Genomic DNA, 15,215 nt, shown 5'->3' with positions numbered 1-15,215 from the left:
AATATATGTATTCACCCCAGTGCACCTGAGTTCACTACTTGTTACATTAGGAGAGTGTTGATTCAATTTCTAAGGTCCCTTCCTAAATACACTTATTAGGACTTCATCAACTATACTTACATCCCCAGTGTCTCCATCTATAACTGCACTGCACATTGTAATCTCTCTCCTCACACTGTTCGTAACAATGTGTGGGGGGAAAAATACCACTTCGTATCAAGATGCCATCTTTTTCTATCTCATATTACGCACCATTGGCATTCTTCTTATTATTTTTTTATTATTATTATTATTACTACTTAAACCAACAATGGTAACGGCTGTACATATTACCACGCTCCTCCCTTTAGAAGTTTGCTGCTGGTAAAAGGATCGGCCTTACAGTACATATATGGAAAACAAAAAGAACAATTCCTGCGCTCCTACCAATTTGGGATAAAATATACTGGTGGTCTCATGAATAAGGGTCATTTAGTTAAATCATTTGGCCAAAGCGTTATAAGCCTGCAGCCACGTCACGGCACGACCAATTTGTTGGGTTAGGCCAATTCTATTCCTCGCTGCATACTCATAAGGGCATTTTATTATAGTGTTACCGATACTATACGTCATAGGGCTAGGTTATTGGCTCACCGGGTTTCTGCTTTACATAGCAGTGCCTTGGAGGTGTACGGCTTCTCCCTTCAGCACAGAGCCCCTACCAATTTTCCAATTAACATTAAGGTATAATACACCTCAGTGTCAGTCTTCACATCACCCTCCATTGAAGAGCAGGTGGATGTTTAAGGCTGCGTCCCCGCTAGCGCTGAGCTCGCTGAGCGGGCGGCGCTTGGCAAGGTGACTTGCATATAAATATATATGAAAGTCCCCGCTCACGCGATGCGCGCACGCATATGCGCGAGCACACACGCTCACTGGCGCTCTGCGCTTAGATAAACAAAATGTTTATACTCTCTAGCGCGCTCAGCTTCCCCTGCATCATCATCCCCCCGTCCCCCTGAGCACTTGCGAAATTTTAAAGGACAACCCGCGCTCATGCTTGGAGAGGTCTCCAAGCATGAGCGAGCTCAGCGCCAGCGGGGACAAAGCCTTAGGCCTCGGGCATGGTCAGCGCTTATGCGCTGACCCGTGCTGAGGCACGCTGCTGCTCGGCAGTGAGCCCCTGCAGCCGCAATGAGAGCGGCTTTAGTAGGGGCTCGCTTACGCAAGCGTGCGGAAGCGTAAGTCTTATGAAAATTTTAAATTTTCGCGCTCATGGGAGTGCAGGGCCGGTAACGTGAGCGGTTAGCCCAATGAGGGCGAACCAGCTCCGTGACGTCACTGGCCCGCCCCCCGACGGCGCGCTAACCAAGGCCAGGGAAAGCACCCGCTTTCCCTCAGCGCGCCTCCGCACGGGCTGAGGCACCATGGGCTCGGCCTAAGGCTGACAGAAAGAAATATGTGTAAGTTTTAATATTTCACACTAGGGAATTTGTGCACCCACAGTTCACCTCTATAATAAGGGAACTGTGATACTGGCTTTGGCCAGCTTTTAATTGCTCTAAATCACAAAAGCAAACACTTAATTTATTTAACCCCTTCAGGGCCTTTTCACATGTTTCACTAGTCCATAGGACAATAAGAAATGACACATTTAGTGTATGTACCTGCAAATTGGTCGTGCCGTGACGTGGCTTTAGGCTTATAAAGCTTTGGCCAAAGGGTTTAACGAAATGACCCTTACTCATGAGACCACTAGTATATTTTAACCCAAATTGTAGTAGTGCAGGAATTGTTCTTTTTGTTTTACAACAATGGTAAAGTAATGATAACGATAGCAAATGTTTCAAGAAATAAATCACACAGATACAATAGCAGCAATATTAGGATACCAACAAATCTGGCACCTAATCTTTCTGACCATATCTGCTGGATTATACCGTGGAAATGAATTAAGACAAACTGAGCTGCTCACGCTGGCACAAAAGCACAAATGCGTTCAACAGTGATGTAATAAATGCATGAAATATCTCAAACCAATTGATTTACTAAATCCTGCCAACAAATAGCCTCTTTTGTAATTGTGTTAACATGGCGCTAAAGTCCCACTCATGATAGCGAAAGCATGTTAATTCTTGCAGCCATGTAACAGCCTCTATAACCATCCTGGCCCACTCGCCCAATGTAAGTGGGAGACTGCCTTCCTTTGCTTAATTATGCACAATTGTTTTACTTTCTCTCAAAAAAAACCAACCCTCTTTTCCCAGTGCAAGATTTAGTTGAATAAATATACAAACAAATGGAATGAAATGTAGACATGTAATGTACAGATGCAGCAGGCTTCATGGTTTCCTTTTTGGGGAATACGTTGTGATATTTTGCATCACCACTGTCTTTGCATCCTATAGAAACTGCGATATTCTGTGTTATACTGAGGTGTGTTTTGTTTTTCTGTGGGAACAATAAAGTCTGCTTCTTTGACCCGAAACATGACTTAGGGCCTTATTCTATATTGTCCGAAGTGGCCATTTGGGCCATTTTCAGCTGAAAATTCAGATTGAAGTTAATGGGGATTTTTTCATGAAAATGTCCCGAATGGCTGCTTTGGACTATATAGAATTGCCCCTGTAGACTTTGTACACTGAGCTTGAACCTAGTAACTGCTACTTGTCGCTCCACAGCTGGAGGCTTCTGTAATGTCAGGTGCTGTAGAAACTGATGTAATATATTAGGGCACATTACAGTGCATATCCCTCAGGCATCATTGGATTCATCAAATAAATGTGTGTATTTCAATGTATTGTGCCTCCAACTGCAATACCTAACATTTTTGCTGACCTGTGCTACTCAAGGCAGCTAACACAACGATAGCAGTTTCATGGATGGAACATGGTGACTTAGGAAAACAAAAGGTCAAACAAAACATATGTTCTTGTTATGAAACTATACATCTGCCAGCAATAAAATGTAAATTAAACTAACTTGTGAGTCAATTCTAAGGAATTGACCAGTGGTTTCAAACTCAAGTCCTCAAGGAACAGGTTTTAAGGATGTCGCTGCTTGAGCACAGGTGGTTCACTCATAATGATTAATCCACCTATGCTCATGCGAACACATGAGCACAGGTAGACCCGGGCTATAAGTGGTCATTGAGGACGAGAGTTGGAAACCACAGCTATAGACCACATACCACATACAGGGGCCCGCATGTGAAGCCCCCTAACTTTTATAATACAAAATATCCAATTTTTGTATTGGAACTGTCTTGGGAAACATTACATACACTATGACAAAACAACATAGGAAATTGCAGGAAATCGTTGGGAATGAATGCCATGCCTCTTTGTCCATACTGTGGTATAGCATTGGCATTCAGTGATACTCTCCAACAGAGTTGAAGTTCGTCTTGCCGTGTTGCAGTGAAATGGTGACTATTTTATTTAGTATAAATATGCAATCATTTTAATATAACACACCACCGTCTTGTTCAGTTACTTAAAAAAAAAAAGTCTCTTGTTTCGAAAATATTGTAAAAAAAAAAAAAAAACTTTTTGGACTATGCATAAAACAAACTTTTTGGATTAAAATGATCTTCAAGCTTAAACTCTCTCCAAAATGCTAAATTAATATTATGATACATCCTTGTTTCCTAGACATAAGCCTTTTTAATTTGCTTAAAACGCATAAAAAAGGTTGAGTTATTGACATTTTTTTATTTCCCGCTGGTTTCTGGCTGACATTCCTGGCCGCCATTTTTTATCTATTCTCTAGTAGTTGAAGAAATCAGAAACGATATTTTGAAAAGTTAGTAAATAATACAAAATCTACTTTTCTAGGAAGCAGCCTGGATTGCTTCTTTGAAAGTCATTTTGAAATCTCCTCTCTGACCATCACAACATGAAGATACTTTTACATCCATTTTGTGCCTGGATACTATACTAATACTGTACCCCGATTATATCTGGATGCTATACTGATGCTGGTTATACAGTGTTACAGGATGACCTGCTAGAATAACACATAGTGCACTTTAGTGTTTCCACCTTTTTATTTCCACATTTATGTGTCAATATGTCCATTGGCTCTAATTTGGTTTTAACTTACTCACTTATGCTCAGATCCACAAAAGCGTGATAAGCTTATGTGTGTCTTTGCTCCCATTCATTTTACTGGGAGTAAAGGCGTGCTAAAACTTGGCACCCGTTTGTGGATCTGGGATTTAGATTGTAAGCTCTTCAGGGCAAGGACTTATTTTCCTAATGTTTCATTTTGTCTGCAGTTCTTATTCCTCTTACGTGTATGTATCCTATTATTATGGCATGTGTATTACCGCTGTAAAGAGGTACCGGTATGTATATGGATGGCACTATAGACATAAAGATATACATACTGAGCATGCATGCATTCACCTTCTCTACACAAGAACAAGTGCAGGATAACAGAACATTCAAGGATGTTAAATGTTTTAGGGGATGTTTTAAAAAATGTAAATAAAATAACGTCATTTTTAGTGTTATTTAAAAAATATATAATCTTTATTAAATATGAAAAGGCTCCATTCACTCCACAGAAGCAAAAAGTACAGGATGTAGAAATTCTACTAGATAGACCGTTTACCCCTTTGCCTGACAGTAAGAACACAAGCAATAAAATAATGAAATCAACTATCGTCTCGAAAGCATGGTGTGCCCTATCTTTCTTGATTTGAGAGTAGATACTGACGAGTCGGCAGCTTTGCACATCACCAGCATTCATGACCGATATATTATATGAGTGTGATCCTGACACACAGGGTCCATGTTTCATAAGAGGGGCTATTCCATAAGACACTTTCCGACACTATAAGACACCTCACCGTCCAGGCACAAAGGGCTATATTCATTAAATCTTACCGAAAGGTGTCTTGTGGAGAAGCCCTGCTTAGTAAATATGGTCTATAGTGCTGATTTCTTGGACAATGGGGTGCTACTGACTTAACCCTCGAAACAGTAAGAAGAATGTCTGCAGTCTACATACAATTAGACGGCAAACTATCAGCTGGAGACCTCATAAATATATATTTCTATACCAAGACCAATTCGCAACATCGATGTCTGTGGAAATTATATGATTCTTGGTACAAATATTTTATCCATCGAGTACATGCACAGGAACGAAAAAACTGCAACGAATCCATGTTTACAAAACAGGATGACACGGAGCTGCGGAAGTACAGTAGTGTACACGGCATTGCTGAGCAATCTGTTAAGGCGTCAATAGCACTTTTTAAATTTTTATTTCTAGCTTTATGACATACAGTATGAAGTCGACATTACCTGCTCATCTTCTTCACTGCCTGTCCCAGCTAAACTCAAAGAGCTAAGGTGCTTGTAGGGATCAGAGAACTGTGGGATGGAATGAGGCACAGATTAATGGGATGAGCTATAAACATGCATCTAATATCACAGGTTACATACAAAACGCCCCGGGATTCGGGAAGAAGAGAGCCATACAATTATGCTATGCACAGTGGTACAAAAAGAGACAGGTTATTTTGAGTTAGGGCCTAAAAGAAGAAAACAATAAACATGTGTTAATGTTTTTTTTTTTTACTGGTGTTGCAGATATGTTAACCCTCAATGACCAAAATAAGTTCGATTTTTGAGATTCTAGATTTTAAAAATTATATTTTTAAAAACAGCAAATCTGCCTACTTAACTCAATTTTTTTAGTACGACATGTCAAAGCCGAGGTATAATTTTCTGTCTCACTTTATTTGCAGTATGTGTCAATAAAGATTTGTTTTTACAATACTTTTACTCCACTTGAGTCAGCGATTTACAGAGCAGTTACATAAAGCATATCTTACTGTTATTTTCTCCACTACTGTGCTAACCATATTGCCTGCAGGTCCTGCCTAGTCTACCTAACAAACCTGCTTCAAATAAACTAATCTTGATAAACAAATGTCAAATAAATTGGAGGGAAAATGATATACAGGTATCCGCAATATTACAGAGAGATTGTTAACACTGGACAATGTGAAACATTTTAATGGATCCAGAGGTTTTAAGAGGATTATATGACATTTCTAAATATTCCCAGAGATACCCCTTATTAGTGCCACATGCCTGAGTTATAGTTCTGACAAAATTGAATTGAAATGTGCAGGATTTTTAAAATGATGGACTTCCAAAACCTGGCCAGCGTCCACGAAAGCGAAATTATTACATTGACAGATTCTGTATGTTAAAAAGCTTCTTATTGTAATGTCTGTAAGTCTAACTTCGACCAGCACGCCATGGGGTAGACCCTCAGAAGGCTGTCATATTTGGGCTTCTAACTTGATGTTGCCCAAACAGGTAACATCCGTTAGTTTCGCCGATTTAACGGGTATCCACAAAGCTAAATATATGCAAAAACAACGCCCTGTTAAGTTAACAATGCCTTGCGTTAGCGTCAAATAACACGGCAGTAAGCCTGTATTACCCAAAGGTGGTGTTACTTTTATCAGGTCCTTGAATAGGTATTTAATTAAAGTAAAAAAAGAGAAGACAGGAGAGGAAAAGAACCCGTAAATAACAGTACGATAGTTAAATAAAACCTAACTGGGGTCCTACACTTACACAGAGCCAGTAAAAGATCTATTGCAGAGTCGGGGTGAGTAACGCCACATTTTGCTATAACCTAACTAACGTCTCGTTAAATCCCCGCGTTAACTATAACGGAGCTCTGTGGATATGCGTTGTTAGAGGGAACGCCTCTTTTGCATTTCATTAGCACTAACGACCGTTCTAGTAACGCAAGTGTTAATTGTGGCTGAAAATAGCTCTTAATTCATCGTTAGCGAGCTCTGAAGATCCCTGTTAGCAGTTAACGAGATGTTAACGTATCGTGAAGTATTTAACGGACTTCTGAGGATCTACCACCTAGTGGAGAAGGGAAGGGCGGCTGGTTTATTAGAAAGGAGGGAAACCTGAGAGAGAAGATTTCTGAGGCTCTCTCGTTTAAAAAATGCTATATAATGCTATATATAAGCATAAGATATAATCAGTCCCTGCTGCAAATAAACTCATTGTGATCCCTAAAGCACAGGGAGATGAAGTGACATTTTATAACATTAAAATAAGTCTCATTAGCCAGCCTGGGCGGCATGTCTGCGCGGGTGCTAGCCACAGGGAGAAATGTAGTCAGCCGCCGATTGGCTGTCAGTGCCACTTTGTGGCTGCTGATAGGAGGAAGGAGAAATGAATCGGGCAGTGATTGATCTATCAGGCAAAAAGCAGAGCTGGTAGGAGTGGGTGACTGGCTGTAGTGCTGTCTGCTGGGATTGGCAGCACAGGGGGGTGAATCAGGGCAAGAGGAGTCTGTTGTTGTAAACAGTGCTACACAGCCACGCCCTCTAGTGGTGAAGAGGGCTAGAGCAGCACAGAGGTTTGTGGATATGGCTATTGGGTATTGGGAGGGCAAGGAGAACCGTTGCCGGAAATGTGCCCTGTAGGCCCTATTCCCATTGGTCAGTTCAAAGGCCCTGCTCGACTTAAGTAGGCTGTCCTGGAAGTCCGGTAACCTCCCTCTGCTCACGATTGGCCCAATACAGGTGAGCCCTCGCTCGCTGATTGGATTCCAAAGACAACCTGTTCTGGGATTGGATGGGTCTCCATCCTCCATGTTGGTGAATGGAGACCGAGGGATATATCAATAGGAACCCAGCTTTGGTTCCAGAGACTTGTTGTGGACTATTCGGCGAGCCGAAGTGGACCCTTTAAATTTCCGAAGTCATCCGAGGGTGTTCCGGAGACTTGCGCAGGAGTTTGGAGGGAAGCGACAGCAGGAAATGTAAAACTGCTGACTAGTGGAGAGCAAGCTAGTGCTGCTACTACCATCGAAGACAGCGGCGCAAGTTTGGAACACGCGTCAGGGTAAATTTCTGTACGGAGGTCCCCGCAACTAGGGCTCTAGATTGTTTCTGCAGTTATCCCAGTTGGGTGAGTTTGTGTGGGTCTTATGTACTGGACGTTTGTGGAATCTTTTTTCCAATAGATTCACTTTTGTTCAACTCTGCAGTTCTTCCAAGTCTATTGATCGCTGGTGTAATTGTCCTGTTCTCCTGTGGCAGAGTACACAGGGATTCCAACCCACAAAATCCAGCAAAGTAGCGGAAGTTTCGGAGGAACAAAGTTTCGAAGCAGGAAGGTAATCCCGGGCCCCGACTAAGGAGCGGTCTGTGAGGAGAAAAAGCAGGGCTCCGTTACGAGGCAAAGGATGCAAAAAAAGATGCAACAGTTAATAACGAGCACAGCGTTAGCCTGGCTGGAAGGCAAGGAGTGGAGTTGCAGGCTGCAACGAGTGGGGAGCATGAAAAACGTAACAATTTTAAATCTGAGGTGCTGGGTTCTATCCAGGCACGCTTTAAAAATGTGGATAGCAATGTTTTGGATGTTTCGGTAGCAAAAGTTTGGGACAAACCAGCAGGTAATAAAGAGCAGGGTGCTAAAATGTGTGAACATTGTTTTAAAGATGCAGTTGGGTGTGAAACTTCCCTGTTAGGGACGCATCTTTCGTTAGTAGTTAAGGAAAAAAGATGTAAAAAAAAGAGTATATAGATATGTACTCTTTACTACCTAACGAAGGGAGCAAGAAGTGATAAGAGATTTGGTGACGGAACATGTGAAAGCAAAAAATGACCCCCAAGATCTTTCAACAACTGGCTTCAAGAGTTTTCTATTTATGCAAGTGTGTTGTCATGTACTATTTAAGCATGTAAATATTATCTTAGAAGCTTACAGGAGCTTTGGCAGTTTAGCTTGGTTTTATTATGACGAGGAATTCTTCTAGAAGCTGTCTATTCATCCAAAACTGGTTTGTGGTATGAAAGATGTTGATCTGTGGTTGTCAATGTCATCACAGAGGCCAACTTCCTTTCTGTCAGCCGCCGGTCCACAAAGAAATCCAACCGGGCCGGTGGGTTTCAGAAAGGGAATATGTTGGCTTTTTAATGAATCACTGTGCATGTGGCAGTCGGTCTGCAAGTGAAGATATGAATGTGCCATATGTGGCGGAAACCACTCAGCATTGCAGTGTTCTAGAAAGGGTAGGTTTTTCTTGGGGATTGGGATCCCATCAGTGGATAATAAGTATAAAGGGTGAGTGGATAACTTAAAGTCTGCAGTTATGCATAGTAGTATAATGGTAGAAAAGTTAAATAACGAGTTATCTTTGGGGAAAATAGCGGGTACTTTTTATCCACCCCCATTGGATGATTTTAGAGTATCACCTTTGGTGTTCTTCCCAAGAAGGAAAAAGGGACATATAGGATGATACTTTATCTTATCCTAAGGGTGAACGACGGAATTGACAAAGAGTTGGGTCATGTGTCTTATGCCACATTTGATCAGGCAGTGAAGTTACTGTAGGTTGTAAGTGTGGAAAATGAGTGCTAGATTATTTTTTTGTTTGTGGGGCTTTAAGCGAGTGAGCTATATGTAAAACTGCTAGTAACGTTCCAATGGTTAGCCAAGAAATGGGGTATTCCATTGGCAAAAGAAAGACGGTAGGCCCTTTGTCTGTTATTACATTTCTAGGAATCAATATAGACTAGGTTGATGGAATTTAGATTATGATTGAAAAGATTGTAAAATTGGGTGCTTTCATTTGTTTAGCATTGTCAGTTAAAAAGATAACGTTAAAGCAGTTACAATCGTTAGTTGGGCATTTGAATTTTGCTTGCAGGGTAATAATGCCCATTGGTAAAATGTTCACTAGGCGCTTAGCAGCAGCTACAGCAGGGTTTACTAATTCTCATCCTCGTGTCAGATTAAGTAGGCCTTTGACATAGGATCTGAGAGTCTGGGATACGTTGTATTACGTTATAACGGCCATTTTTATTGGCAAGAGGAATTTGTTTCAAATTCAGGTATTGATTTATTCACAGATGCTGCAGGAGTAGTTTTTTTTTTTTCTTTTTTAAAGGGATATTGGTTTGTAGGGAAGCTTGGTTTGTAGGCCAGATCTTTGGGTAAAGGAGGGCTAACAAAGTATCTTATGTTAGAAATATTCCCTACAATTGCAGCAGCGGCAGTTGGGGAGAAGTTTTAGAAAATAAGAAGGTTATGTTTGGGTCAGATCAATCTAGGTGTGGTTTTTGCCGTCTACAAATTAACGGCTAATTCCCCTCCGGTGTTCGCATGTTTCACTATCTGGTTTTAAATTGTTTACAATTGAACATATGGTTTAAAGCAAGGCACGTTTCAGGAGTGGTTAATGTAATTGCCGATTCCTTATCTCGTTTACAGCTGGAAAAGTTTTGAAGACTTGTGCCGGGTGCGGACAACATTTTTAGGGGACATAGTAGCAGAATAAACAGGCTACTGAAGAATTTGTTAGCAGCCGCTGTTGGAAAAGCTATGACAAAGCATGGAAAGAGTGGAAGGATTTTACAAAGGGTTTAGGAAGGATTGACGAATCGGCTTTTATTAGATTAATTTTTTTGTTATAAAAGAAGTATGTTTTTCAGAGTATGACGTGGTTTTATTTAGAGCAGCCTTTGCATTAGCTTTCTTTGGGGCCCTGAGAACTGGAGAGGTCGTTTTGGCTAATAAGCAAGGAAAGGGGGGTTTGCAATTTAATGAGTTATGGGTTGACAAGGAAAACATGGTGGTTTTAATTACAGTAGTAGGTCAAAGGCAGACCAAATGGAAAAGGTCTACTGTATATCTAACACATTCATAAGATGGAGGAAAGTCGATTTATCCAGTGGCATCGATTACTAATTATTTGACTGTTAGGCCGGACTGTCAGGGGTGTTTAGTGCATGTTGATGAGGGCCCTTTATCTAAATTTCAATTTTAAAAAGTTTTTAAGTTATGTGCTAAAAAACGGGGGCTAATGAAAAAGTTTAGTTCTCATTCCTTTAGAATTGGTGCATCAAAATTAGGTTTGGATAACACAGTGATCAAAAGGATTGGAAGGCGGGAGTCCAAATGTTCCAAGAGCTATGTCAGACCAGAGTTATATCCCATTTAATCTTGTTTTATATTTACAGGTGCTAAGAAGGACATTTGGACCGTGGGACATTCGTTTGTTCACTGGGCTGGTAAGAGCGCTGTGGTAAGTAAGGCCTTATGGTAGAAACTTTGGTATTAAAGATGAGGAGATTTCAATCTCCTGGTTTGGTAATAAGGGCTTAAAAAGGATGGATGTTTTAGTATGATTGTGGGATTAAAAAACCAGATAGAACAACCATTTATTCAAGCAGGGAGCAATGATTTAGGGTTTTTAAAAACAATAGAACTAATTAATTAGATTAAGAGGGATTTAATGCAGTTACAATTTTCTTTTTCTAATTTATTAATCCTTTGGTTGAAGGTAGTTTAGCACTTCAATATGGCTACATTTGAATGATTTGAAAAAATTGGAACGCTGTAGAAAGAGACTTATTAGAGCGATTTCCCTGTTTATAAAGATATTTGGGAGGTTTTTCTATTCAACATATTGATCTGGAACATGAACATGGTGGTATGGACCTTTATAGAGATGATGGGGTTACATTTATCCGAGATTGGTCGGGATATTTTTAATTTAGATTTGTAATATGGGGCTGAAAATTTGTTGGGATTTACGACCCCAACTTGACGGGTCAAATGGTCTTGGGGTGGTGGGTCTTATTGGACTATTAAAAGATAAGGATGGTATTTTTGCGTATGATGCTTCTAGACTGGGAGGCAGATCTTGTTAAAATTGATGATGGTGATTACCTGCGAGCTTTAGGGCGCGGAATAGTTTATTCAACGTGGTGTCTCCAGAGCTGAACCACGTTCATTTCAGGTCCAGGGCCCCCCCTGCTTCCGAGGTAGAGGCCTCAGTATAAGGTGCCGGTATCTCTTGCAAGTTTAAATGTCCCGGACATGTGGGCCGTTACCCGGGACATGTAAACTTGCAGGAGAAACCAGCACCCGATACGGAGGCCTGTACCTCGGGAAGCAGGGGGTCCCCGGACCTGAAATTAATGCGGTTCAGGTCGGGAGACTCCCTGCTTCAATACTATATATAAAATAAATAATAAAAACAGCGCAATGTGCTGTAAGAGCGGTGCGGGGAGACACAGAGAGGGGTACTGCTTCTCTCTGCGCTGCTTTTAGACTGGTGGCGGCCTGGTAGAATTAACGCAGCGGGAGTCACATTCAGAGGCAGAGAGCCCCCATTGCATTAATCTCTTCAGGGCAGTTTACTGGGCTTTTGGGCGTGGGGAAGCTGCGATCGGGCCGCGGTCAGGCTCCGTTCAGCAGCAGTTTCCTCACGCTCAAAACGAACTTAGAGCTGCATCTGTATTTACTAGTTTTTATACTGTGTGAGCCAGAGAGATGGTACCCGGGGCACCAGAACAACTGATCATCTCTTCTACCACTGTCATCTAGTTCTCTAGGTACACAACAGTATCATATTTTGATAGTGTCATTTGACACTGGCATTATACTTGCCCTGGTTTCTATCCTTGACTTTATGGCCTCATGTAGCAGAGACATTTCTGGAGGACTCCGCGGTAATCCATCATCTTCAGAACTGGTCCCAGCATCATCAATCCGCTTGGTGTAAAATCCAAATGGAGAAGGGCCGGACCTTATGTTAGTCTGAATTTTCAACTGCAATTAAAAACGTAAAGTTTTAATTATAGGCTTTATAATAAAACTCTGACACATTTCTGTTTCCAAATGCTGTGTAATTTATCTGTGTGAATTATTATTCATAGTGATTTGCTTCAGTTACGCTGTCATGGTAACAGATACTGTACCTAAAACTCTGAAGAATACATCACAGATTAAAACCACTACAATGCAGTGTAAACATGTGCCTCTTAATCCTAATAAGCATAAAAGATGATATGTTTCAAGTAGCCAGAAACCTCCCTATTGGATTTTATCATTTACCTCAACAACGATCAAAACTTACATATTACTTTTAAATCTAACAGACGTGAAATAGTTTTTTTAAGATTTGGTTATATATGTTGAGGATAATTTGGTGCGCACCAAGACATTTTTCAAAGAGATTGAGAGCAACGATTTTATTTTAAAGAACAGTTGCCATCATCAAAACTGGACCTCAAACATACCATATGGAAAATTTAGCCAAATCAATCGAAATTGTACCAAAAATGATATACAGGCATACCCCGCATTAACGTACGCAATGGGACCGGAGCATGTATGTGAAGCGAAAATGTACTTAAAGTGAAGCACTACCTTTTCCCATTTATTGATGCATGTACTGTACTGCAATCGTCATATACGAGCATAACTGATGTAAATAACGCATTTGTAACAGGCTCTATAGTCTCCCCGCTTGCGCACAGCTTCGGTACAGGTAGGGAGCCGGTATTGCTGTTCAGGACGTGATGACAGAAGCATGCGTGAACTGCCGTTTGCCTATTGGGCGATATGTACTTACTCGCGAGTGTACTTAAAGCGAGTTTACTTAAAGCGGGGTATGCCTGTATATGAAGAGCAATCACTGATCCTTCAAAACACATTTTTAGAGTTAATATATATGGTGACCAGATGTCCCGGTTTAGCCGGGACAGTCCCAGTTTTTAATGATCTGTCCCGGTGTCTCAACAATTGTCCGGCTGCGGGGCAGAATACATTAGAACAGCTGTAGCCGGTAGGAGGGAGGAGCAGAACAGGGCATGCCAGGCTGCTTAACCATTGCAGCTTCTGGGCAGCAGGTGGCGCTGCAGAGCACTCCATGGAGGCTCCTCTCCAGATCTCCCGGTTCCGTGTTGGTAAGTGTGTATGTGTGTGTGTGTGTTGGTAATTGTGTATGTGTGTTGGTAAGTGTGTGTGTATATGTGTTGGTAAGTGTTTGTGTGTGTGTTGGTACGTGTGTATATTTGTAAAACATATGTGTTTTTCATGCATTATGTGCATGTATACTGTATGTTGTATATTTAATATTTAGGGTGTTTGAATATGTTGAATATAAATGTATATTTGTATACAGTATTTGTGTGTGTGTGTGTGTGTTACATGTTTGGTATGTGTGTATATGGTGTAGGGTTTGTATGTGTGTATATAAGGGAGGGCAAAGAGGTAATAGGGGCAGAGGGAGGAAAGAGGATATGAGGGAAGGAGGAAAGAGGATATGGAGGGAGGGAGGAGAGAGGACATGGGGTGGAATGAGGAGAGAGGATGAAAAGAGAGAGAGGATGGGAGGGGGAGATGGGAGGGGGATATAGGAGGAGGAGGAAGAGGGAGAGAGAGGGAGGAGAGAGAATATGGGGGGAGAGAGGGAGGAGAGAGAGTATGGGGGGGAGATAGGATGGGAGGAGAGAGGATGGGGAGAGTGTGGATGGGGAGAGTGGATGGGGAGAGTGTGGATGGGGAGAGAGAGGGAGGAGATAGAATGGGGAGAGAGGGAGAAGAGAGAGGATGGGGGAGGGGGAGGAAAAAGGATGGGGGGAGAGGGAGAGAAGCAAATAAAGGGGGAGGGGTCGCAGTTTGTGATTTAATTTGTTTTCTAAATATTTTTTAATGTGTCCCGGTTTTTACATTTGTAAGCACTGGCACATTTTAAAACTGGATAAGATTTTGAGTGACTACTTACCAGAGAAACCACAGGTAGTTTTGACTAAAGGCAATAATCTCAAAACACAGATATCATCAAGTGTTTTAAAATACAGTCAAGTAGAGAGTGCTGCAAACTGGCTAATTTCAAAATCAAATGTTTTACCATTTAAGTTCAAACCCAAAGGGTTTTTTTTAAATACGAAAGATGTAAAGCGTGTAAATTTCGCCACGAAAAAAAATGCGTTTTCTATCACGCTCCAAAGAAATCGTCAAAATACCTTGTTTTTATAAACTGCAAAAGCACATATGTAGTTTACTTTTTAATTTGTCCCTGTGGGCTCCACTATTTGGGTCGCACAATACGCCCACTGAGGGTGAGAATACTTTAACACATTAGGAACATTACAATAGGTATGAAAACACACCGTGTGTCTTTACATTTTAAGAAACATCATGCATCAAAGTCAGATGGTCTGATATATTTAGGGATTGACTACGGTACGTAGCACACGGCAAAAGACGGGAAACAGAATTAGAGGCCTCTCCCAACGTGAATCCTTCTGGATCTATAAACTAGGAACGATACAACCGGCCAGCTTAAATATCGTTATCGACTTTTTGTTGTGTGAATCATCCTTTATATTCTGCCAGTGTGGGTTTTTTTTTTAGGTTCACTTTACACTTGTTTATCCC

The 15,215-nt window shown here is 41.2% G+C and overlaps 1 protein-coding gene across 5 annotated transcripts in view; it reads right to left on the bottom strand.

Moving 5' to 3' along the window:
* CRACDL (CRACD like) overlaps nt 1–15,215 on the bottom strand; it is a 161,618-nt gene that overhangs the window by 30,004 nt on the left and 116,399 nt on the right. For all 5 annotated transcript variants that reach the window (XM_075590507.1, XM_075590505.1, XM_075590510.1 and 2 more), the window contains 2 exons: nt 12,438–12,599; nt 5,295–5,363 (listed from right to left, as the gene is read on the bottom strand). In XM_075590507.1, coding sequence (XP_075446622.1) covers nt 5,295–5,363; nt 12,438–12,599 — 231 coding nt within the window. The remainder of the gene's footprint in view (nt 1–5,294; nt 5,364–12,437; nt 12,600–15,215) is intronic.

This window comes from Ascaphus truei, chromosome 3 (assembly GCF_040206685.1).
Source record: "Ascaphus truei isolate aAscTru1 chromosome 3, aAscTru1.hap1, whole genome shotgun sequence".
In the NCBI taxonomy this organism is placed as follows: Eukaryota; Metazoa; Chordata; class Amphibia; order Anura; family Ascaphidae; genus Ascaphus; species Ascaphus truei.
The sequence above is the reverse complement of the archived record's forward strand: the minus strand, read 5'-3'. Positions and strand labels throughout refer to the sequence as shown.